General features: G+C 34.5%; 2 protein-coding genes across 2 annotated transcripts in view; both read right to left on the bottom strand.

The window, feature by feature from the left end:
* Positions 1-3,245: 3,245 nt before the first annotated feature.
* Positions 3,246-25,193, bottom strand: LOC141443974 (fasciclin-3-like). The gene is made up of 10 exons (XM_074109419.1): positions 25,187-25,193; positions 23,739-23,861; positions 23,034-23,225; positions 21,673-21,863; positions 20,884-21,025; positions 17,954-18,067; positions 8,970-9,009; positions 8,518-8,568; positions 7,651-7,774; positions 3,246-7,001 (listed from the first exon to the last, which is right to left on the bottom strand). The coding sequence occupies exons 2-10, from the start codon at positions 23,788-23,790 to the stop codon at positions 6,864-6,866; spliced, it is 1,044 nt and encodes a 347-aa protein (XP_073965520.1). The 5' UTR covers positions 23,791-23,861; positions 25,187-25,193; the 3' UTR covers positions 3,246-6,863.
* A 27-nt stretch (positions 25,194-25,220) lies between these two features.
* Positions 25,221-26,153, bottom strand: part of LOC141443719 (fasciclin-3-like) — an 11,661-nt gene continuing 10,728 nt past the window's right edge. The window contains exon 10 of the mRNA XM_074109068.1: positions 25,221-25,309. Coding sequence (XP_073965169.1) covers positions 25,221-25,309 — 89 coding nt within the window. The remainder of the gene's footprint in view (positions 25,310-26,153) is intronic.

Raw genomic sequence — 26,153 nt, 5'->3', positions numbered from 1 at the left:
TGGGACAGCGACGACCACTCGTATAAATACCTCAGTGACATTTTACGAACCTTCGTTAAAAAAAAACTTTTGACTTTTTAACGTCTCTCTACCACCTGTTTTACGCCATTTTTTGCAGCTGTCACATATTGGCATATCTGAACATGGCAACCCAGCCGAGTATAAAAAGAGTTATGACCAGGGATGTAACGGATGTGGTTTTATCGGAACCGAAAACGGTACCGGAACCAGAATCGGAGCCTGAGTGATAGGTGGACGAGATGTTAAGGGTAGGTCTACTTAACCTGAGGGTCTATTGCGTAAAGCTTCTGTCACTCGCGATCACGATCAAATGATAGTTTTCGCATACAAAACTGTCATTTGATTGTGATCGCGAGTGACAGAAACCTAACATAATTAGCCCTCTGTATGTTTTTGATGTACGCCGCTCATGTCCAGTCGCCGCGGTAAGCATTACATCCGATATAACTTCCGTTTTAAAAATAACGGAACCGGAACCGAAACGGATGTTTAATATCAAACGGAAGTTCCGACTTAACGGAAACGGAATCGGAACTCCGTAACATACCTGGTTACGACAATGGACTTTATGTACAATCTGTGTCAAAATCAAATTCAAATGTAAGAGTTACGACGGTGCATCTTATGTAGGTACAGTCTATGTCAAATTGAAATTCAAATGTAATGAAGGTTTCACAGAGGCGAGATATCGCTAGATGGCGTTAGTATCGTGAAGTCGTTTGACGTTTGTTGTTATTTAACCAATGAGGGCTATCGCGTGAATTCGCCACTAGAGGCGCTAGTGTAGCGTGAGGTTTCCGAAATATCAAATCTCATAGTTTTTGGGTGAGCTACGCGGGTTTATTTATAATTAGAATAATTTTGTGAATATTTTGCAATATCTGAAATTAATTATGGCAAATATGCGTTCCGGGGCAATGAATGTCTGTGTTTTGAGACAGTTTTGTCTTTCGGAAGCCTTTGTCCTCCCTTTTTTCCGAACAAAACTATGCAACACTGTGGCATGCTCGATATTTTTATGGTACGGTTTTAAGGTGTATTAAATATGATTTTAATCTAAACTTTGTTTTCACACCCGTAAAAACAGACTTTGAAAGCCATACTTAAATACCTCACGCAACAGTGCGCCATCTAGTGAGACAAAAAACGATAGCCCTCATTACGAGCGAACGTCAAACGGATCTCACGTTACTACGCCATCAGCGACATTTCGCCTCTGTCAAAACCCGCAAACGTCACGATCGTATCAGCAGGGCTACTACGAAACTCTAAACTCGAAGTTCGTGTCGTGCGAACACCGATCACACGACACGTCGAGTTTCGATCGTAGTATCAGCTTGGATCGAAAGGGCTACGTAGTTCACACAGTAGTACAATGATGGTTGCTGTGACAGGCTAGATGGCGCTAGTGTCGCGAGCTTCGTTGGTCAACTTTGACACTTGCATCACGTTTGTTTATTTATTTATTTGTGATACACAGGTAAAATACATTGAGTCGTACAATATAATAAGAAAAAGTTCTCTGCGATCTACCTAAAAGGCGTACAAATTTTCAACATAAATCTAAACAATAAAAAAAAAAACTACAGTAAATATCACAGTACTAATATTATTATTATACAAGGTGCTATTATTATTATTATATATTATTACAGTATTATTAATTATTAGCAAGTCTTATTATTATTATCATATCATATATATACAGCAGCAATGATTATAATATTTTATAACAGAGTCACGATAAAACAAATAGGTAATTGATTGAAATGTCAGGTTTTATTAATTAGAAATTCATCAATAGTATAATATTCTTCAGTTACTAGCCTTGCCTTCAAATGTTTTTCAAAATTATTAATATCTAACTCTTTAAGGCCTTCGGACAATTTTGATTTGTGATTGGTTGGATGATAACTAAATGAGCCAATCGCAGACTGCAACGTCAAATGACTTCTCGCTACTAACGCCATCTAGCGATATTACCTCATAGTTTTTTATTACATCGAAAAATGTAAAATATTGTTTTTAAATAATATGTACCTAGCCAATTAAGTTTTTTCTATTGATTTGAAAGGTATATGTTTAGAATCCGAAGACAATGCAATAATCGGGTTATAAGAAGTGTTTGTTTTGTTTTTTACCTAAAACTGTCTTGGCTATTCTTGTATTTAAAAGACTTGCTTGTTAGGTGGCATTTTGTTTTTGTGTTTGTAAATATATGTAGTTGCAATTATATTGCTGTTTTATTTTAAAGTACCTGGGCGACCGAGCTTTGCTCGGGCTAAAACTCGTTAAAGTCAGTAACGCAAATAACGGCTCTACCTTTGAAATAACGTGCAGTGTTAACTCTATCTGCGCTCAATAGATGGCGTTGTCTGAGCAAATAATTTTCTTTTATCCTACTTATATTATAAATGTGCAAGTTTGAGAGTCTGTGTGTATGTTTTTTCTCTCTTCACTCTAAAATGGCTGGACGATGACGTAAATAATTTCTGAGGAGGAACTAAAACAATTTCTTTGCTCACCCTCGACCTTATGATAGCTAAGTTTATGCAAGATATGCGTGTTCATGCAGTTCCTCCAGTTACTTAGTAGTTGCAGTTAGTGTATTGTGGTGGTGGTGATAGATGGGTTTGTGTGATTTGTGTGTGTTCTCACAGTGTGGAGGTGGAGGAACTGCTTGAACACGCATATCTTGCATAAAGTTAGCTAACATAAGGTCGCGGGTGAGCAAAGAATTTATTTTAGTTATTTGATATGGTATGGACCTCCGCAAAGTAACGCCTGATTCAATAAATTAATTTCTGAGAATTCTTTGATTTTTTCTTGTCTTATGGATTAAGATGAAATTTGGTATGTATAATAGAGCTCAACGTGTGGAATAGACGCATACTTAAGCTACTTATTATTCATGAAACAAACTATTCTATTTCAGAGCACATTCCACTCTTCTGTTGAACTTCTATGGGACAGGAGGTAGACAGATTTAAAAAGAAAAAAACTATTTTGAAATGACACAAATTTATTACAATTACTGTGATATTCAGAAGTTAAGTACTAAACAGATACAAGAACAGCTAGTAGCAGCATACGTACAAAATACAGGCATACATACACCCATAATACACATAAGTACAGTCGTACCATATTGACCATTAAAGACAGAAAAGATTTTGTAGACTCTGTGGTTGACAAGTATACCTAACTTATTTTATTTGTTAAAAATTACATGATTCTTCTGAACCATCTTTAATGATCAGTTGAGTCTTCCCTTGCACAAAGTATCTGCAATCACTCGGCGTTAACAATGACATAGTCAACGTTTCTCCGAATAACGTTTGCTAGACTTCTCGTTTCACCGAAAATGATCATCTGCTAAATTGTGTTCTAAATTTCCGATAGCCAAGCTTAGCAATATAAATACAGGTCGATTTTGAAGTGGACAAATGTAAAGAGCTAAGTTTGTACGAAAATAATTTCGGCGAAAGAAACATTCTGCCAAACGTTCGGTAAACGATATAAATTTATGTTTTATTCTATAATACATGTATGTGCGTTGAAATGCATGAAACTCTTTGTAGGTATAGTAGAGATTTAAAAGATATTGGAAAATACAAAAAATCAATGAAAAAGGCTCTATCCGAATAAAGATACTATCGTATAAAACTGTAGTCTAATATTGGTTGTTATAAATACTAACTGCACGATAGAATTATTTGTAATTCGTTATAGAAAGGTAAAGGACATTCGTCTAGTAAAAATGTATAATATGTATGTATATCTAGTAAAACAAAGCACCCTGAACTAATGGTAGTCTGAATAAAAAATAACTTATATTATACGGACGGATTTAAATGAACTTATTTCTATGGAAATATTCATATTTCACACGTCAACGGCAGCGATGCCATAAGATAAAAGTATTAAAAATAAAAATTAAATTAAAATAACTTTGTACCGTACATTGGATATAGTTGAAACTTGAACAGAAACAATTACGTAAGAACAAAAATAATTATCTAGCCACATACGCCGCAGCTAAGTGTGTGCGACACATAATTTTTCAGGCAAAACTACGTGTATCCACCACTTTCCAAAGCGACGTGGTAAGTGGGTTGATATACCGCTTAGACAGCAATTTGCACGTTTGGCCGTGGTCTACTCAGGTGTTTTTTTAAGTAAGTACATGAAACATATTAAAAATGTGTTGCTTTTATAGTTATTCTCACTATATTTTTGAGATTCGTCAATTATTATACCTAGTAGGAAATAATGGTAATAGAAAAAATATACTCTCATATGTTAAATTATGATAAGTATAGAGTTTATGTTAAAAAATAAAGTATTAACAACTACAGTTGTGACAGATATTTATATTGTTGGATAGAAAATAAAATTGCTTGTCATTAAAAAAAATACACATGAGGGTATACCAGGCATATTTCTAGCATCATATCTCCTACTATTAGCTTTTGTATTTCTGGTCAAGTTCAATTGGATTCTTTACTAAAAGCCTCCACAGTTTCTCAAACCCTGCTTGATTCCTAAACTTAGATAATATAAGCATACCAACACAGTTTAGCCATCATTTTACAATACGCTATTCATGATATAAAAAAAAACCTAAATCATGGACGAGTGTAAAATTACGTTATTTTTCATGTTTTTAATATCCAAACATAGGTAAATATTTTAAGTATAAGGCAGTGATATGAATGGAAGAAAATATTTAAAAAAAACGCAATATTTTCACACAGTAAAGCTATTTAAAAATGCAGAAAAATTATACAAATAGCGTAAAAATTTATTTGTTTGCATTGTTTAAAATATGTATGTTTTGTACATCATTTAAAGAGATTACTATATTATTTGTTATTATTTACTACGCTTTTTTAAATTTATTTAAATACATACATGTAAGTCAATACGTTTTATGCGTAAACATTCACGTGTTTCTAAGATGACCTATCTGAAACATTAAAAATGTAAGCCCGGTTTACAAAAACTACGTACGTAACAGTTCATAGAGCAGGCGAATGAGACGGGAAAAGTTTTTTGGACAAACGCTATTTTTACCAAACGGGAATGGTAAATAGAAAAATTTATGAAACCTATCATTGGACAAATATTCGAACAAATTAAATTCGGTCAATGATTTTTAGTGTTTGAGATAAGTACCCGTTTTTAAACATTTTAAAATACACTTGACAATGCAAAATATTTATAATTTGCGAAGAATTTTTTTATACACTTAAAACTTCCCTCCTGGATAGCACTCTTTTTTATTCACATAATTATTTTATAAACTTATTTATCTGTAATATCAAAAAGCACACACAGTTCATATAAATGAGATTACTATTCGAGCATTATAACTGAAAATATACAAAAGAACACGATAGACTAAATCTTGAACCGCATACTAAAGAACAGTACAGATATAGTAAATATTACGTTATCTTCGTGTAAATTCGTAAACACGACTACTTCCGAATGCTGCTGACGTGTCTATAAATTATTGTATTAATAAGTGACATTTTTATATTAAATAAATAGGGTACTTTATTTATTAATAATGAATGTCAAACTATAAGTTTGAACAGGTATAAAATACATACAGTCGAACATAGAACCTCCTTTTTTTGAGGTCGTTTAACGGACTTTGATTTGTTGTATTCTTCGTATATTTGTCATCTGTTATAATGCTCATTTGCTTATTCTAATTAATCTATTAAACACCGTTTTAACTTAAATATAGACACTTAACATTTTCAATAATTTACTTCCTCGGTGGATCCAATACTAATTTTACTTTAATCGTATAAAGTTTCATGATGTTTAGGAAAGGCACTGTTTATCAGATATAGTTTTAAAACATGATATCAGTAGGGAGCGTGTTAAAAAAAACATACATTTTAAAAAGTATAATCAACGAAATACATAATGGTCATTTGACATAGTACAATTTTCGGTGGAACTATAATTAGACGAACTTTTTGATCGCATAATGTAGATATTTGTTAAGGTTGATGTAGGAATTATTGACTAAATATAATAAATGACATTATGTATTTTGTTTATAGTTCTTTGTAAATTATTATGTAATTTGTCACGAATTCTTTATTGTATTCTTTGTTGTATTAAAAAAGGTAAACTAATTATAACTGAGCGTTAAATAAACAACAAATTAAAAAGATTTAATTTGCGAAAAATCCTCGCACTTAACTGGTCGCCGTTTGTATCGGTATTCCAAAAAGAATAGAGAATAAAGAGATGATTAAAGTAAGTAACATCAGTTTGATCTGTTCTAACTTAGCTTGGTACAATAAGTTGGAAGAAGTCAGGTATATTTAACTCATCGGTATTGTTATAAATGGTTGACACTTTAATAGAAATGCGGTGAACATTCTTGATAAGTATGTATTTTTATTGAAAAATGCTTCTGAAAAATTATTACCGGCACATGTGAAAACATGATAATATTAATATCTAAGTTATTTCAAAATTCAATTGTTAAATGTTAAATTTCAATTTTATTATTTATTTTATTATAAAAGTATTTTTCAATGAAAAGACATCTCAAAAATAAACGTATCGTACCTGTGATACACTTGGCGACATTTTTTTTAAATTGCTGTCTTTTTATCATATCTCTATTCTTCACTCCCAATCTTGCGAACCAGTGCGCCACGTAGCCATTCCACAGATAAAAAATAAAAAAAAGTTTATGGTCTTTTTTTCGAGCCAAAGCTCGCGGCAGTCTTCCACAGCTGTAATTTTATTTTGTGATTTTGATATTAAATGGGATTAAAATTAAAATGTTTATAGGTTTATGAGCGGCCTTATTCCTTAGCCTCTTTAGGCTGGTCCGAGTACACTATTTCAGCGTATTCCGTTGATGGTGGCTGGGGTTTGTCAGCGGTTTGATCACCCAAAGCAAGTTCTGCGTACACGACTCCTTTCTTTTCTTCTGAGAGAGGCTGGAAAAAAATAGAGTATACATTGAATGTGTGTAAAATACTCGAGCGCACATATTTATTCTATAAATAAACATATATAAACCGTGAAACTCAGAATCATTTAGGTGAATCATTTAAGTAATGTAATTGTAAAATTTAAATCAGAAATGAAAATCTTTTTCATCTAAAAGAAATCTAAAATGTTCTAAATAATCAAACAGTGAAAATTCAGGAATAGTCTATAATTTTTTATCTTTTCAAAGCAATAAGAGTAGGATTGACTTATAATAAATTCGATTGTTGGCACCACAAACCACTATTGATGTTAACATTAAAATCATACGACTATTCTGCAAGTATTTATGCCGCAACGGGCTTTTTTATATGCCACTTTATATATATTATTTCTATTTCGCTTTCGGAGAGACCATCATTGCCAAGAAGAATGCGCCACAAGAAACTTGGCGGAGTCATTTTTCAAAATAAAGTAATAATGCAATTAACATTAATAATACGATTAATGACAATTATCTTAAATATGAAAGCTAGCATAAAAAAGTATGTATATCATCTGCACAATTTAGTCAAAAAATATGGGTTCAACCCCAAGCTAGCGCACATACAGAACTTCTTGTTTTTTTTTAAAGATTTAATAGTTGTTCATATTCACCTTATCCTGCTCCTGCGTCTCCGTAGCCTGCACCTTATCCTTCCCGCGGGGCAGCACCGCCCTCACGCGCGCGCCGAGCCCCGCCAGCCGGGACGGCCGTCCGCCCACCGCGCTCTCGGTGTCGCTACTGACAGACGCGCGTTAGAGTGGACGTATAGAGCGTGGGCGCTCGTTAGAGTTGACATGTAGAGCGTGGATGCTTGTAAGAGAGGACATATAGAGCACGAATGCTCGTTAAAGAGGACATAGAGCGTGGATGCTTGTAAGAGAGGACATATAGAGCGCTGGTGCTCGTTAGAGTTAACATTTTAGAATGAGAGAAAAATAAGAGGACTTATTGGAATTTGTAATTAACAGACCCGAGACTTATAATAAGTTCGGGGTAATTATAATTCGTTTTTTATAGTAATATTTAAGTACCGGGTGCTGTTATTTACATTTTAGAGTACGAAAATTGTTTTAGAGTAGGTGGCGAAAGTAAGAAAATATTTTTTAGATTAAGATTACATAAGCTAGGACTGAAGCATGGAAATTTGTTAATTTGAAAATGTTACTTACACGCAGTGTCTAAACGCTGAGAGAAAAGAGCGTCGAAGTTAATAAGAATATTAAAAATGTGGCAAAGCGTGAAGTGCAAAAGTAAGTAAACATTGTGTCAGGAATTAGTAACCTTAACTACAGTGTAAAAAATATAGTTAGTGACAAAATCACTTAAATCAAGTGCCAAGATTAGTAAAACCAGTGACGCATTTAGTAAATAGTGTCAAAAATGTAAAAGTGTCAATATTAGTAAATATAGTGCTAAAGTTAATAAATTTTGACAAAAAGTGTCAAATTAGTGTAAAGTGTCAAAAGTTAGAGACATACGTTCTAGAAGGCAGCGGGAACCCCTCTATAAGCACATCCCCTGCTGGCGTCCTTGACAAAACAGGCTTTATTTACAAGGCAATAAGGTCCACATTGCAACATTTATAGTGCGACATTTAATACAAGCATGTTATTAAATTGTACATAATTTTATACAAATTAGGTAAGTTTTTTAACGTTTAAGCCGCATTTTTATAAAGTGATAGAGGCGAAAATATTACTTACTAAAAAAAGTTTAGATAAAAAATATTAAAACTCTGAATTTTCAGTACCTATACAAGTATCTAATAAAAAAAAAAATGATCCAGTGTAATATTAGTTTCACCTCATCTTGATTACTTATGCACAAATAAATTAAATATGTGTTATATTATTTTGATTTCCCAATATAAACAAAACAAATACATATTCACATGTATTAATTTTTAAAATACATAATTTATAACACTTACGATTCCCCGGAGCTCTTGGTGTGGTCACGAGTTCTGCTTCCTAAAAAAATATTCAAAAAACCTCTATAAAAAGTAACTTAGTCAAATGACTGAAATTAAAGCTACGAGTAGGTACTTTTAAACATAATTTACCGCCACGAATTGCACACGTCACTAACGACATTTGCAAGTGATTAAATTGTTCGGAAGAGTAGACCGGTTGCACTTTAGTGTCATTGGAAAAGCACGCTCAGCATTACGAGTCTAAGCTAGGGATGACGATTCTTTCCAGAAAATATCGATTCTCGAATCGATCCGTATCGAGGCCTGAAAAATCGATTTACAAAAAAAACGAAGTCAAAAAGATCGATTCTCTAAAAATCGATCTTTTATTGATTTGCTTTTCTAGCTCGTATTTTTAATATTTTATGTAAATAAAATTATGGAAGAAATTACCTTAGTAATCGAAATCCGCAGTACGTATCGTACCTTTTACTTTCCTATCAAATACTATTAGCGAAAGTGGGGCAGCACGATATGAAGTTCTAATTACGAATTTCGACCAAAAAATTGTTAAATTAAAACCGAATCTAGATTCCGGATTCTCCATACTCGATATTCAATGGCGAAATACCGATTCACTAGATCGATGCAGTACTATGAATCGGTGTTAAAAATCGATGTTTTCCGTTGAAATAATCGATTCTACGATTAATCGATCTAAGATCGCCATCCCTAGTCTAAGCAACTGAGATGCAGATTCAAATCTCGACTAACTGGTTTGTTAATTTAAAGCAAAATAATCGACAGTATTTTTAACTGTGTTTACAATTGATCATTGACGCTGATCACTTTAATAGGATTCATAAATTCAAATTAAATCATCTAAATTTTTGACAGTGTTATAAATAAAACAAGTAATTATTTTAATAAATACTTTATATTCGTCGTATTCCGTTAAATATGGTTCGTAAACATTCAGTAATATACAATTACTAACGGATAAGTCTTATAAAGTGAACGAGCTCTTAAAACGACGCGACTGAATACCCCTTCGTAAAAAATATGGCTTGTCCCTCTTATATCGTCCACAAATTGTAGCCTCGGCTACTTTTCATAACACAATGTTTTGTTAAAGTCTACTTTGACTGTATGGGTAATATTTATTACAAAAAAAAAATTGCGTGACTAAGTCATGTTAGAATATCACTGTGTTTTTGATGTAATCTTCATTGTTCGTACATTTTTCTGGACAGTTTTCTGTAAAAATTGCCGAATATTTTTTTTAATCATTTGGTAGAAATACAGGAACTCTAACATTAATAATCGAAAACGACATCCAAGATTTGATCCAAATCTACAGCAAATTCGTAAAAAATGAGACCAGAACAATTAGACGGTTGAAACGCTTGAATGCCGCTACATCCACCTACTAGGTGGCTTCCCGATCGTGTAAGCAGCACTCAAAGAGTAGATTATGAAACTTAATGACAACAGCCGGAGAGAGAACTACGTGTCAACGACAGAGACGGGGAAGTACTAAAGGTGGAAGTGTATTGGATTTAAAGCACAAATCACGTGAGCAGTTTAGATTTCATTTAAAAATTACAAAAGGGTCTTCAGACGCGTCGCGTATTAAATTTATTTAAAAAACTTTTCAAAACACCTAAGATTATTTTGCAGTCCGCAAAATAATTCAGTTTTAGGTATTTAAGATAACTTGGCAAAGGTGCAAAACGGCAGTAATAGGTAATTGACAAATATATCCTAAACGTATTGGTTGAGTGAAGAACGACTTACGAATCCACAAGAGCCTTTTTCTTGTAAGTTTGTCGTAAAAAAAGTCTCAAACGCTTCAATAGACTGTAAAATTGATTTTTACAATTGGCTAGCAGGCGATATGACCGTTCAGTTCATACAAAATTTACGAGGAATTTTTTTGACAGCTTATTGATTGGTGCTGTTAAATAACCTATAAGCAAATAAATTAGCCATACATCTTCAATAAACTACACTGATAATGTAACGCGATCGAAATATTTTTTATGACTAACTAGAGCTCTGGGCGATAAGAATAAAGTTTCGACCTTAAAACTAAACCGGTACAAAAATAATATATTAAACGCGAGATATTACAAAATCACAATGCAGGTGACTTAACATAACTTAGCAATTGTAAAAAACAGTAAATGGCCTGACCCGCGCGCTTCTAGCGAGTTTCTATGATACCTACTAATTTACTAGTTTGTAACCAAATTGCATTTACTAAAAATTACAATTGAATTAGTCATTCCGCCAATTGTAATTAATTGATTATAAAATATTGGTAATTCTTAAAACGATGTAAAGAAAACTAAAGAGCTATTGAGTGATATTATCGCTAGCGGCGCGTGAGTATTTTTAATGCCAAATCTATTAAAAATGATACAATTGTATTAAAAGAATTGTTGTTTTACGATTTATAGGGAAGCAAACCGTTTTTGACTCTAATAGTTTTTTTGGAAGTACATATTTCAAAAAGTCATACAATTCTGTAAAAAAAGTTGTACCTTGTTTGAATTTTTTTTATGTGATGGAAAATTCGTGATTTATATAAAAAAAACATCAAAACAGCTTGTGATCCCATTAATTATACAAAAATAGCTAAATTTATATTAAATGCTAAGCTTAAAAAAGTATAAAATACAAATTACTTAAAAAAGTCGTTTTTACTACGAATTATATACAAAAAATATTATAGAAATGGTGGTACGAACACATTAAGCTAAATTAATTATAATGTACTTACATATAAACACTTGTATTTCGTAGCTGGATGCAACGAAATTTAATACAAATATTTCGCAAAAAACTCTAAACTAGTTACAACCGGTATTATTTTTACAAATAATTTGCTAGTTTTTAGTGGCATGAGGGTAAAATATGAAACAAGGACTCATCATTGACTTATTTACGGATACATTTAAATTTAGAATTGATAACGTTATGACGATTGTGCTAATAAACAGTTATATTTTATCCCATTTTCACCCTTATATGTTTTATTTATTTTACTTTACTTAATTTATGCGATGGGATTATGTTTCGTTGTTTCTATAATTATTGAGATTCTAATGACATGTTTATAAAAACGAGTGGTTTGTATCGAAAGTAATTTTAAATTAATAAAAATATACCCTATTGTAATGTAACTAATACCGAATTCCGTAGACAAAAGCTTAAATACGCAAAAATACCTTAATATTTAAAACTCCATTACCTATTAATTTTAAAAGTATTTAAATTGTAAAATCTCTTTATTAAAAATTCTAAATCAGTATCAATGTTTAATGTTACATTATATTCTAGAATATATTAATAAGTAACAGTTCATTTAAACACATCTGGCACTAACGAAACTAAATTTAAAACAAACGTCACTGTCACTTCATTGCGAGATCAAAATGTCTAAGAAATGAAGTAAAAAAAAAAAACAATATGGAGCCGTATTTATAAAATTTAGCGTAAGAAATATAATTAACTTTATACCATGTGACAGAATTATTAATCGTTTCGTTAAAATATTAAAAAGTTGAATTAAAATTAAACTTTTGAATAGAGAGAATCTGGCTACACCTAAATTTTAAACTGCAATTTAATTTCAATTACACATGCAATTTTCAGTGAATGAAACTAAAATTTACAATTAGTTTTTTGAAATTTAGTCGCTAACTAAAATTGTTATTGTAATTTCTGGACAGTTAAGAGTAGAAAAAGAGGGCGCCACTATTGTGCACTTTAATATTTTGAAGTAAGCAAAGTTGAAGCCTGTTATTTAGTGTTTTTCTAACCTAAAGATTCACTTTTTGTCCTCAAAACAAACAGAACAAGATTTAAGTATTTATTTCGATTGAATTTCATTGTATTTTAGGGTACTGATTTTTGGAAATACCTAGAAAATGAGTGAAAACCAAAATAGATGTACCTACCGCAACGTCTTTAATTATCTAAGACCGTAACAAATCTACTACTGAATTGAAATTTTAACGAAATTAGCAAAATTGTAACAATGCTGAGAAAATTGTGTTAAAACTGAATTACATCTCCACTTTCATCAAATTTCCTCAGTTTAATCACATTTTTACGGTTCTGTACCTCAGAAAACAAAAACGGAACCCTTATAGGATCATTTTGTTTTGGATTTCATTACAAATTTGTTACAGTTCATTTATTATGATTCTCATCCAAAAATTGTTTTGATTTTCATATAAATAACTAAGTAACTTCTTGAAAATTTTATTTGAATACACTTTAAAACGGTATTGAGCGATATTAGTTCAAATGTCGGTCGAAACTAATTTATTGAGTGACAAGAAGTTGAATTTTAAATTAGAATTTTGTTTGCTACTTCAAGCTGGAACAAGCGTCACTGCCGTCATGATTGTGACGCGGGAAAAGAGCAAAATATGACATATGACACTGGGCGTAGCGTACTGCTAATACTAGAGAGTCAAAGTGTCGAAACTTGAGTCGATAAAATTAATAATTTAAAATCTTAATCATAATTAATGTCATCATTAATCAGATTATTACGCTAATTTTATTGAGAATATTAGTGAAATTCTAGGTTGGAATATTATTTGCCACTTAATTAAGGCTAAACGGAGTTTGCAAAGAATATTTGTTACTTTAATTAATAAGTACCATAAAAGATCCATTTATCACTAAAACGTTTCATGCATATTACGTTTTTTCATTTAATTGTGCGTTGAATTTAATTAATTGATTATAAAAATCTAAGCTTAAATTTGTTTTATATAAAATAGTTCTTTATGTTTAAATATTTTACGTCAGTCATATTCAGGCTACAACTGAAATATACTTCCATTTATTTAGACAGCAGCAACTTTTTTTGAGTAAAACGAAACGTGCATTAAGTGTTACCCGCACCATGCTAGAATGAAAGCACTGTAAGTAACATTAGGGTTGGATTTGCTACTCGTAGCGATTTTCAAAATGCTAGTTCGTAACATTTTGGACTTGTAATTTTTTTGTGTATCATCTGCTGTTTTGACGCTATTTAAAGAATGTAAGGTGAAGACGATTTTTGCATATTATATGTGGATGTGGCAACAGATTTTGTTTCTTTGAAAATGTGTCAGTGTTGCCAAAGAGCAAAAACAGACAGAAAATGCACATTTTGAGTAAAGCTGACAGCAAATCCAATCACAACGTTCTTACACACCGCACAGTATTCTAAATCTACATGTCGCTCAACAGCAGCGTCAAGATCGCAGCTTCAGTGACGCCGTTGACGCTAACTTGTTACATTTTAATTTTACCCGCTTATCATTAATGTCTTTATTTCCTGTGAACCTCTACACAGCTGTGTCGGGTTTCTTAGTGTCACCATTGCCGATGTATTCGTGGTCGTGACTCGGGTTCTCGGCGCCTTTGACGTCGTCGTGGGGGGGCAGGGGCGCCTCGGAGTCCGCGTCCGGTGGTGGGGAGCCTAAACAATATATAGCGATCAAGACTAACCTAGCGAGAATCTTGTATAAGTTTCTAGAACAGTCTGGAGCAAGGGAAATGGTTAAGTAGTGCTCAGCCGGTTAGCCGCGTGTTTTTATAATATTAGTTAGTTGTGTTTAGTGTTTTAGGAGAGATTTCAAAAGGGTCTTGATTTTTTTTTACAGTTTTTTTACTGGGATACAAGTGCGCTGCAGTGAGACGTTTCTAATTTAACTTGCAATGTATGTTTGTTTAAGTATAAAGTCAATTTTCACCCATTTTCAGTCGGTTGGGTGTCATTAGAAATAAAATCAATAAAAAATGTTTTTAACGCATTCACTGCCACCTGGCTTCCACAGGTGCCACAGACGCACATGTGCGTTCAAAATGTATGAATAGTTATGACAGCGGCACTGGGAGGAAGTTCCAAAAACGCATATATGCGTCGGTGGCAGTGAATGCGTTAATTTTTTATACAGAAACTCAAGCTTTTTTGCATTAGCCATGAAAATGGCAAAAAAATCAGGCATCACTTCTTTAATTAGGAATCAATTTGATTGATTCTTTTCTACATTGTATCAAATCGGATCAGGAAAACATTCGGAGACATTTAATTATTCTATTTTAAAATTAAACGCTCGCGCTCGATTATCAGCTACCAACTCGTTGGCTTTACGGCCTCGCAACGTAATGCAACTTGCACGATTTTTTTTGCAAGTCTAAACTTGGCTTTATGTTACTGTTGAGTGTATAGGTTAGTTTATGGACAATGAGGGCTATCGTTTTTTGTCTTTCTAGATGGCGCCACTGTTTTAAGTGTGGCTCTCAGTCTGTTATTACGGGCGTGAAAACAAAGTTTAGATTAAAATCATATTTAATACACCTTAAAACCGTACCATAAAAATATCGAGCAACCACAGTGTTGCGTAGTCCCGTTTTGTTCGGAAAAAAGGGAGGACAAAAGTTTCCGAAAGACAAAACTGTCCAAAACACAGACATTAATTGCCCCGTAACGCATACCTAATTGCTATAATTAATTTCAGGTAATGCAAAATATTCACAAAGTTATTCTAGTTATACTTAAATAAACCCGCGTAGCTCAACCAAAAACTATGAGATTTGACATTTCAGAGACCTCACGCTACACTAGCACCTCTAGTGGCGAATTCATACGCGATAGCCCTCATTATGTTAGACTACTATACTACTACAGGTGTTTTGTGTTTTTTTTCTTCTACTGTATCCTCTTCGCTTTACGTTGTGATGTGTACTTCGTATTGAGCAAGTGTAAGATGTTCCTTTTCGTTAAGAGAAAGGTGAATAATTATTTTTTCTATTTAGAATCAATATTTTTCAATAAAACCTACCTAGTCTACAGATGGTGCTTGGCGATGATAAATCACTAAGTACCTAATTTTAAAACAAATGTTTCGAAGACAAATTTCACTATGTCAACTGCTTGTGTAATGACAAAGCATAAATCATGTAAAACTAGGTTTAGAATTTAATCTAGCAATATTTGTTTTGTTTTTATTATTGTTTTTTTTGAAATCTGGCTGACTAATTTAGTGGTTTAGACTGAACGTTCTTCTTCTTTTTAGTTTTTATCGGATTACTTATTTCAATAAGTTTTAGTTTCAAAATAATTTGAAATAAAATTTTCCGATTTTAGAATTAAAAAAAAAACCTTGACCTATGGAGTTAGTTTTCTTTGGAATAATCCATGTTGATTCAGAAATAACGTTTGTACATTTACTTTTGTTTAAATGTGTGTGTGTGTGTGTAGAATTAGTCAAACACAGTGTTCCCATCACCACAAAACTACGATCAATGGACTGCCACCCTAACTACTTCGTGCTAATTTAGAATTAGTAATGGTATAACTAGTTGTTGCCCGCGTCTTTGCCTGCATCCTGTGGAAACTTCACGCGTTCACGTACAAATAAACCCTATATCACTCGCTAATAATTTAGCTATCTGAGAGTTGAAGAATTTTAAAAGCGGTTCAATAATTTTTGAATTTAACCATTTCTCTTTACAACATGAGTTTATGTACATTTTGAATAAATTGGAACAAAGCTAAATTGCTCCCATAGTTTTAATGTAAGCTTAGTGTTTATTGTATATGCAATTTTAAACATTACAATGTAATATTTAAACACATGCAGCATGGTTAAGTTATGCCAAGTTAAAAATTTGACATTCCTTGACACATTTCAAAAGATAAATTTTAAAAAACGTTGACGAATCATGCTTTGAAATTTGGTAAATCATCATTATTATGAAGAAGTCAAGACATGCGTTAGTTTTGAAAAAAATAATCATGCATAATTGTAAAAAAAAAAGTTTTTTCCATTCTTGATCGCTAAATATCGTTCGTTTTAAATGTAATTAATTCTAAAGCTATACAATTAATTATTATAAGACATTTAAACATTGACATATAAAGTAAAACAAAACCTTAAATAACTACTGTCAAAAACTGTTACTTTTTTTTTCAGGAATAAGGATTTTGGAAAACTAAAGTGCATAGGTCTGTAGCATGAGGAAAATACTTAAAAAAGGGAGCATTCATTGCATGCCTAAGTATTGAAATAATGACACATTGTCTTTCTCCAGTGGCATAATTAAGCAATAAATTACAATTGACATTTCAGTCAATTGTCAGTTACAATTACATGGTTACGATTTGTACCACTAGAAGAAATACATTGTGGGATAATGGTATAAAAGCAAAAATAAGCAAAATGCACGTAAAACGTCCTAAAATGATAAAATACGAGTCATTCATTCATTTAACAATCGTGGCTTTACCACAAAAAACTTCAAACACAAAATGTCAGTTTGCCGATCCGCCGTCTGCATTCGAGATTTTTTCGGTCCCAACGGCCAATGGCCGGTTTTTTAATGAATTAAGATTTTATCTTAAACTTTTTAAAATTATAAAAAAAAATCTAGACAAAATCTGCAATTTAATGCAATAAAATCTGAATTGCAATTTGCACAATTTATAACTATTAATAATTAGAATTAACTATCAATCAAACTAACAATTACATTCAAAGTAATTTCACTTCTCCATTGCCTCACTTTAATTAAAAATCTATTGCAGATCCAAATCTCTAAGTCTAGATGATCGTTCTAAATAGATAAAATAATATAGACATTTTGAGACGAACGTGCTGTTTAGGCGTTCCTAATAGGGATTTAATGCAGAAATCCACCCTTCTCAACTTCCACATAAAAGAACAGGTCGCATAGACAACTCTAACACCAAACGAGACATAGTTAAAAGTAAATTTTGGAAAAGTCGATCAGACGCAGCTGTTTTGCATGTGGTTGCAGAGTAGCAAAGAGAAACGCTGTAGTTTAGTTTTTTTGTCACGCGCCGCGGAGCCCCTAGGTTTTGTGGGTACAAAGGTAACATTGCCTTTATAGGTAATCTGGCCCTAACAGCACGCACGTGTCTTTGCCTATTATTTATTACTAACAAGGACACAGTGTAGTGAACATACCTGCGAAGCACCACCGGTCGGTGGCTTTGGCGAAGACTGCCAGGAAGACAGCCAAAAGCAGCACCAGGACGGCCACAACTATGCCCACTATAGCGCCTGCGTCGAGCTCCACGCCTGTCACAAACAAGTTTCAGTTCACCGAACAGATGCTTCACCGAACAAATGGTTCGCCGAATTTTCGTTTAGCAGAATGTGCAGTTGATCGAATAAATAGTCTTTCAGGGATAAACAGTCAAAATCAAAGGTGACACTGACGTGATATAAAAAGTTAAGCATTAATTCGAACACCATTAATTTATAAATAATTTAAAATGTCAATGTACAGTAACGTGTCACATAACGTGACGATCACGATGACAGGTTAAAGGTGTTTGAATTCATGCTTAACTTTTTACAAAATAAATTTAAAAAATCTGCATGCTTGATTGTTATTTATTTTTTAATATAAAAATGCATAAAACTCTTAGACTATAAAAAATAGCTACTCGCGGCAAGGGACACAATCAGTACAAGTTATTATCAAATTAACATCAAATACTGTTTAAATAGCATTCACGACATGACTTATTAAAATGAATGAAAACATGCAAAAAAATCTGTATTCAAAAACATCCATTCCTATAAGTCGCAGGCTCCTACTCTATCAGCCTTTCACTCTATTCTATTCTACCATTCGTCAGGATTCTAGAATCGTTCCACTTATTTAGATAGTAATTATAATGGAGAGATATGATAAATATAAATAGGAATAATAAAAAATATATACACCTTATTGTTTACTTCAAAATATTAATATATCTGGAGATATTGGAATCATTCTTGGATAATATATAAAAAAATTACAAATCAAATTATGTAAATCAATAAAAAAAAACAAAGTAAAGTACGACGTAACAAGAGTGGAAATGAAAAGAGGGAACGTCTTTTTTTGTATCTTTCGCGTTTTTGATGTACTACCTACTTGAACATGGCTACAATTTACTTTTTATTAGCTAGCTATTTCACTTAGCTTTTTCCCTTTTTACACTATTTTACGTCGTACTTTACTATTAAAATTATGTACAACTAAATACATATGTATGGGTACATATGTATTATTCATTATTTATTATGTATAGAAATTTAGTACAATAATTATCAATCGATCTTTTCCAATGCCATGCAAGCTTCATTTTCAAATATCAATTAGTTTTATAAGACCTAATTTAGTGTCTAAGCAGACTATGCCGAAGTTGCGCGACCGAAATTTCGTGGCTGATTTTATGTTCCGAAGTATTCGGTTGTCATTGACACCATAAGCGCGGGAATTACATTACAGAAACTCGGCGTGATTTGGTTACGCCTGTTTAAGTATTAACATTACATTTTATATTCTTTCAAATTCTTCTTTGTTGATAGTTAATTTTACTTTCGGAATGTATTATCGGTAAAAAGCTACCTCAACATTTAATTTTGAAATTCAAAATACTTTTACTTAATTTAGGCTATCACAAGAATTAGGAGAAATTATTATGAATGTCAAAAAATCTACTCGGTGGTAGATTTAATAGAGCAGGTGTAATAATGCCGAAATTTGGTCATGTAATTTCGGCAGTGTGCTTAGACACTAAATAAGGCTTTGATTTATGGATTGTACGAAAAAATCGCAAAATGATAAAATGCATTATTTTTAAACGCAGGCTCCTAGACTATCATTCTTACACTTTCTTTTCTTACCGTACAATCTGAGCGGCAAGAACGATGCCTTGTATGCTGTCGGTAGTACATAATAACTTGTTAAACTTGAGCCAAAAGATGTATGAAATGTAAATGATGTTACATGTTATTGTTTTGTATGTCAATAACAATTGTACAAATAAATGTGTTTTAAATGTATGACTATCCAGAATATTTCTGCAGATGATTGTCTGTCTGTTTGAACACTTTGGTGGGGGTTTTTATTGGGTTTAATTTATGATTTGAATATAGACAGTTGTATGGAAAAAAAGATACAGAAGTATTCAGTCTTACCCAATCATATTTATGCAGAAATATTTCAAATTAAATTTATGACAAAGTGATATCATTAATTATATTAAGTATTATTATTGTCTGCCATTATAATGATTGTTATCACAAGTTACGTCGAAACCGAATGTTACTGATGAGTATGAATATGGTTGCATACGAGCACAGAATAAGTAATAGTATACGAGTTTGAAGATGGGTGTAAATATGAATATGTTTTATAACATAACGTGGCTTTAGCGAATAAAACCCAAAATTATAAAAAAAGTAATTTTAATGCGTGTACTACAAGGGTAACAGATTAATCTGTCATCTCCCAGGATAACAGGATCAAAGGAATTTGGGCACAAATTTGTGCCTCTGGGAGAGGACAGGTTAAAGAAGAATGACATGTATGTAGTGGCACTTTGACACTGGATGTGACAAATTCTTAAATGCCTGTAGAGTACAAATAGCAACTTTGCTGTAGATGCTCCCAATACACTCAAGCGGCTATTAGGGGCCGGAACAGAATTATGAGTATTAGCATGAATGAACATAAGTATGTATAATTATTGGGAGCGACAAAGTTCGCATACTTTTCGCTAGTCATAATGTAATGTTTGTTCGACTCATCGTTTGTCATAATTTTTTTTCCCATTGATAACTAGCTGGTAGGTTAGGTTAGGTTTGTTTTATAACTATGGATAATGTCTAACAGTGGATGGCACGCACCGCAAACTGCTGCCTCAGGTATTACGCTTCCTTGGGTTTCGCTTAGAATGAGTATGAATATTAATATGAATATGGGTGTGAGTATGCATACGAGTATGAATATGAATACGAGTTCGAATATGAGTATGAGTTTAAATATTTGTAAAAATACAAGTACGAATAATAATATGAGTATAAGTAGCAGTATGAAAATGAGTATGTATATTCACCGGCGGGCTCGTCCATAGTGCTGATCCGTACTGCGAACTCCTCCTGTCCGAGGTCGTTGCGCGCGCGCAGGTAGTAGACGCGATCTACGTCCTCTTTGCTCACTCGAGCGAGCACGAGAGAGAGGTTGTAGTAGCCGCCGCCCTGGGGAAGAAAGAAACCACGTTATTTTTTTAAAATTATTAAGTTTATTCTAAAGTAGGTATTATTAGCTTTATCTGCGTGGAAAACAAAAAAGGTTTGACAAAAGTTGGTAACCTAGAGTGACTTATCAGATGGATAGGCTCTGGTTACTAGTCTAGATCGTGATTTATCGGAAAGAGTCTCGACTTGGTAATTAGTCTGGGGACTTACCAGAAGGAGTCTAGAGTAAGATATGTGACTTACCAGAAGGAGTCTTGAGTGTGACTCGGTCTAGATAACTTACCAGAAGGAGTCGTCAGTAAGATACCATGTCACTGGACTGGGGGGCGACGTGTCTCTGCTTGGCCACGGTCCACTCGGCGCGGGGAGGGGGGTTGGCAGACGGTCACGTTCAAGCGACCTCGACGGACAGCTTCAGATCAAACATGTTGACCTGACCGGCTTCCAAGACAGGCGCCAGATGGTAACTAGTCTATGACTTACCACTCTTACCAGATAGTTGGTGGCTAGTCTAGGCCGTGACTTACCGGATAGAGTCTCGAGTTGGTAATTGCTCTGTTACTTACCAGAAGGAGTCTAAGTGTGACCTCTATCTAGGTGACTTACCAGATGGAGTCTTAAGTTAGAGACTAGACCAGGCGACTTACCAGGTGGATTGGCTCCAAGGCGGTCACGCTGCCATCGTCGCTGGACTGGGGGGCGACGAGTCTCTGCTCGGCCACGGTCCACTCGGCGCGGGGAGGGGGGTTGGCACGGACGGTCACGTTCAAGCGACCCTCGGCGGACAGCTTCAGACCGAACATGGTGATCTGGCCGGCTTCTAGACGCTTCGGCGGGTCTGTGGAATACAAGGAGGTTAAGTTTTCCATCCACAGCTGAACAAAGGCCTCCCACTTAGAACGCCACAATGAACGACCTGTTGCCCGCAACTCTCACGATGTCGTCGTGTTCTAAGGCCTTTACTAAAACTTTTTAATACGTATACATATGTTCAAAATAAGGTTACGCTTATTCAATTTATGCCAACACAATATTCCTCAATATTAACGCGCATAATCAGTTCAGTTATGCGAATTAATGTCATATCAATTAATAATTATGCGAAATAACGTTGTGCCAATTTGCATTAGGAATAATTCATGATCATCATCATTCCAGCCTATAAACATTCCACCGCAAGCTTTAGGCTTCCTCTCAGAATGAGAGGGCTTGGGCAATAGTTCCCAAACTGGTCCAGTGCGGATTTCCTCACGATGTTTTCCTTCACCGCCAAGCTCGTGCTTAAAACGTCGAAGCCTATTTTCACTCACAGGTCATAAAGCCAAACATCAAGCTGCAAGTGACAGCCAGCCTTATTGTTTTATTTCTAACGTAGGAACTGTCATCACATTAAAATTGGTAATAGTAGATTATAGTCGTGGCCTGGAAGTAGGTAATTGCTGGCTGAGTATGAGTATTAAACGGACGAGCTGGCGAGTCCGTTTAACTAATACGAAGCCAGTAATTGCTATTCCAGCGCCGAGACTAATTATAAAGTTTTTCTCAAAATTGGCGAAGGAAAAAAACTAAATTAGAATAAACCTTTTCTCAACAAAATATATTATGACATTTAATTTTATTCCAGTAAAATTCATGCTTTCCCGCCATTTTACATTAAAAAAAACAGCAGGTGTATTTTTCCACCGAAAACACCACAAGATCTGATAAAAAATTGTTGGAGTTCCAACAAAATAACTGATAACAGCCATTTGAGTTGGCTGTATACGACTTGTGCCAACATTTCCATGGCCGTTTTCAGTTTTAAAGTTTGAGACTCGACAATAATAAATTACTGTCGAGCTGGCGCGCCTGCAATCTTTTTAACTTTTTAATTTCTCGCTGACCATAAACTATGCACTTAGCCTTCTAATATGTAAGGAATAATGTAGACTTTTACGGTCATTTTTGAGAAAAGCACTCTCTTGGTCGACCATACCACCCTGTAGACCCCACAACCCGCCGTACTCACAGTGCACGCTTAACTGCCTGGTCGCTTCCCTCGGCCTCTGGAGTGCAGCGTGCTCGGCGCGGCACACCAGCCGTCTGCCGTCATCATCAGCAGTCAGGGTCCTCGTCACGTTCTGGCTGATGGTTTGAAGGTCGTCAGGAGTCTGCGGCGAGAGGACCGGCTGGTGGATGTTCTCTAGAAGCTGGGTGTCGTCTGAAAGAACAGTAACAGATTCCTGAGTTCAAGTTTTTAACAAGCTTTTATTTAGTTTCACCTGTCCCGTTGTCTGTCTGTCTGTCTGTAATCAAATCTTGCAAGTTAAATTTGACGAACTTCCAGTAGTCAGATTAACTTGAAATTTGGAATACTTATGTAAATCGCGTGACAATACAATAATCTAGTAGTGACATCCTGGTAGTCTAGCCAGGATCGTCTCCGCAGGACGGAACTCTTCAACGGTTAATGGCATCGACTTGAAATTTGGTATGCAAATGTAGTTTGGGTGACAATGCAAGTACAGTCAACAAAAAGTACAGTCAGAAAAAAAAGCTTGTATTAAAAATGTTTTTTTTATGGTTAGAAATGTATGAATGCAGTTTTTCTTGTTACTAAAATCGATGACAGGTTCCTAAGAACAGATCTTCGTATGTCTTATAGTTTCAGACTTTCCCATACTGACCGATCTGGATGTTACAACCTGTATAAAGTATGTTTTTTTGAACATACCTAGGTACCAGGTGATCTTGGCGGCAGGCCGCCCGTCGGGCACGACGCACATGGCGTCGAACCTGTCACCCTCGCGGAACACGGGCTGCTGGGGGCTCACCAGCTGCACTTCACCGGGGGCACCTGTCAAAATATACAATAGGAAAATGCATGAAATCGTCCATGTGCTTTCTCAACCTCGTATCTCCCCGAATTGTATAAACAAATCAACACTCTATCGTACTGAATATAAAGATGATTCCTAAGCAATGAGGGCTATCGTTTTTTGTCTCACTAGATGGCGCACTGTTGCGTGAGGTTTTTAAGTATGTTTCAAAGTCTGTTATTACGGGCGTGAAGACAAAGTTTAGATTAAAATCATATTTAATACACTTAAAACCGTACCATAAAATATCGAGCATCCACAGTGTTGCATAGTCCCGTTTTTTCGGAAAAAAGGGAGGACAAAGTTTCCGAAAAGACAAAACTGTCTCATACACAGACATTCATTGCCCCGGAACGCATATTGCCATAATTAATTTCAGATATTGCAAAATATTCACAAATTTATTCTAATTATAAATAAACCCGCGTAGCTCACCCAAAAACTATGAGATTTGACAATTCGGAGACCTACGCTACACTAGCGCCTCTAGTGGCGAATTCATACGCGATAGCCCTCATTTAATGTGGACAGATACGAGGTTGAGAAAGTACACGGACAATAAAACGAACAACGTAAAAATCATCAATATCTGTTTCAAATAGGCTGAAGTTTCTATGACATCTCTTTCTATTTTTTTTTCATTTCACTCTAAATTTGTTACTTTTACGGTATCCCGTGAAACCATATCGAAAATAAAAACTTAGACATGGATGTACAGAAAAACCAGAAAAAGAGACCAGCACTGGGAATCATAATTTGATTGCTTAGTAGCGACATCTCTTGTCTGGGTGAGCGGTTGGTTCCGAAAGAGTGTGACGTCTGTCGACGCCATATAGATGTCGCTAGTGCTGCTGCTTAAGTAGCAAAGTAGAAATAAGCAACTGAGATATGTATGCATAGGAAAAATTCGTGTCTAGATTCCTGTCCAGCAGTGGTGTAGGGGTTATAGCACGCAGCACGGAATGATGAGGACCTGGGTTCGATTCCCAGTGCTGGTCTCTTTTTCTGGTTTTTCTGTGCATCCATGTCTCAGTTTGTATTTTCGATATGGTTTCACGTAATATATAAGTACCTTTAAATGTCATTGGTAGCACTTATTAGTGTTTTGCGATAGTCAGCCCTGTGTATCTTACGCACACATTGACGCGTGTACAGACATCGTTGTGCTTATAGATTCAAGAACGCGTATTTTGTACGGCGTGGCCGCCCTGTGGTATAGGCTTGGAGTTTGTGGACGCTTGGCAAACTTCAGCAAGGGTGTAACTCAATGTAGTATAACGTCCATTATTATTCTTATACTAACGCGCCACGAGTAGGCCGCATGGTGGCTGTGACCTCTATGTTGCCGCTTTGGGGAGGCAGCACACAGCTGACGTTCCCGTTCCACTCCTCACGGATGTTTCTGATGCGGGCACCACATTCACTTCTGTGAACAGTTTAATTAGTATGTACAATTATGAGTATGGTCCTTGTATGATCATTTCATTACTATGTTTTAACTTGTTGACCATGTTTTACCCAGGATTATTATTATTATTATTTTTAATTAATTCTATTTCATTTTGGCTGATGTTTTTTAATTTACCACTATCATATACCTATTATTATTATTATTATTATTTGTATACAATTGAACGATCCTTTTGTGAATTTCTTATAATACCTGACATGTATTTAAATGTATTTTTCATTAGGTAATAAATAAATCTAATCTAATCTAATCTATGTGTGGTTTATTAAGGATTGGCATTATAGCGCTTACGAAACGCCAGTGTTGCCATGCGTGGCGCGCTTGACAGAGCCTGAGATCTGGACGCGGGAAAAGCGATCGTCAATTGTCAGTTTGTAAAAGAGTCTGGCCCGAGTCGACAGTCTCAAGGAACTGTTACGCGTTTCTTTATTATTATCTAGGCTTTTCCTTAAGTTATTGTGAATCGTTATGATAGCTGCATTTCTAAGATTTCAGTGAATGAGTGACGTATTGTTTTGGTTTTATCTTGTCCGCAATTAGTGGACTTTTGTTAGTTCTTCAAATAGTTTCATTCTCTGCCCGAATCCCACTGTTATGCCCACATTGATCATGTCAGGGTCGGATCCCGGCCCTCTAAGCCCTATCATACGACAAGCATATTAGTATTTAGTTTAGAGGACCAGATGGCCTAGGTTAGAGACCTGGCTACGAAGCTTGAGGTCCCGGTACGATTCCGTGTCGGGGCAGATGTTTATATGAAAAATACGAATGGTTGTTCTCGGGTCTTGGGTGTTTAATA

Source organism: Choristoneura fumiferana, chromosome 28 (genome assembly GCF_025370935.1).
Source record: "Choristoneura fumiferana chromosome 28, NRCan_CFum_1, whole genome shotgun sequence".
Classification (NCBI taxonomy): Eukaryota; Metazoa; Arthropoda; class Insecta; order Lepidoptera; family Tortricidae; genus Choristoneura; species Choristoneura fumiferana.
This window is presented reverse-complemented; position numbering and strand designations above follow the sequence as displayed.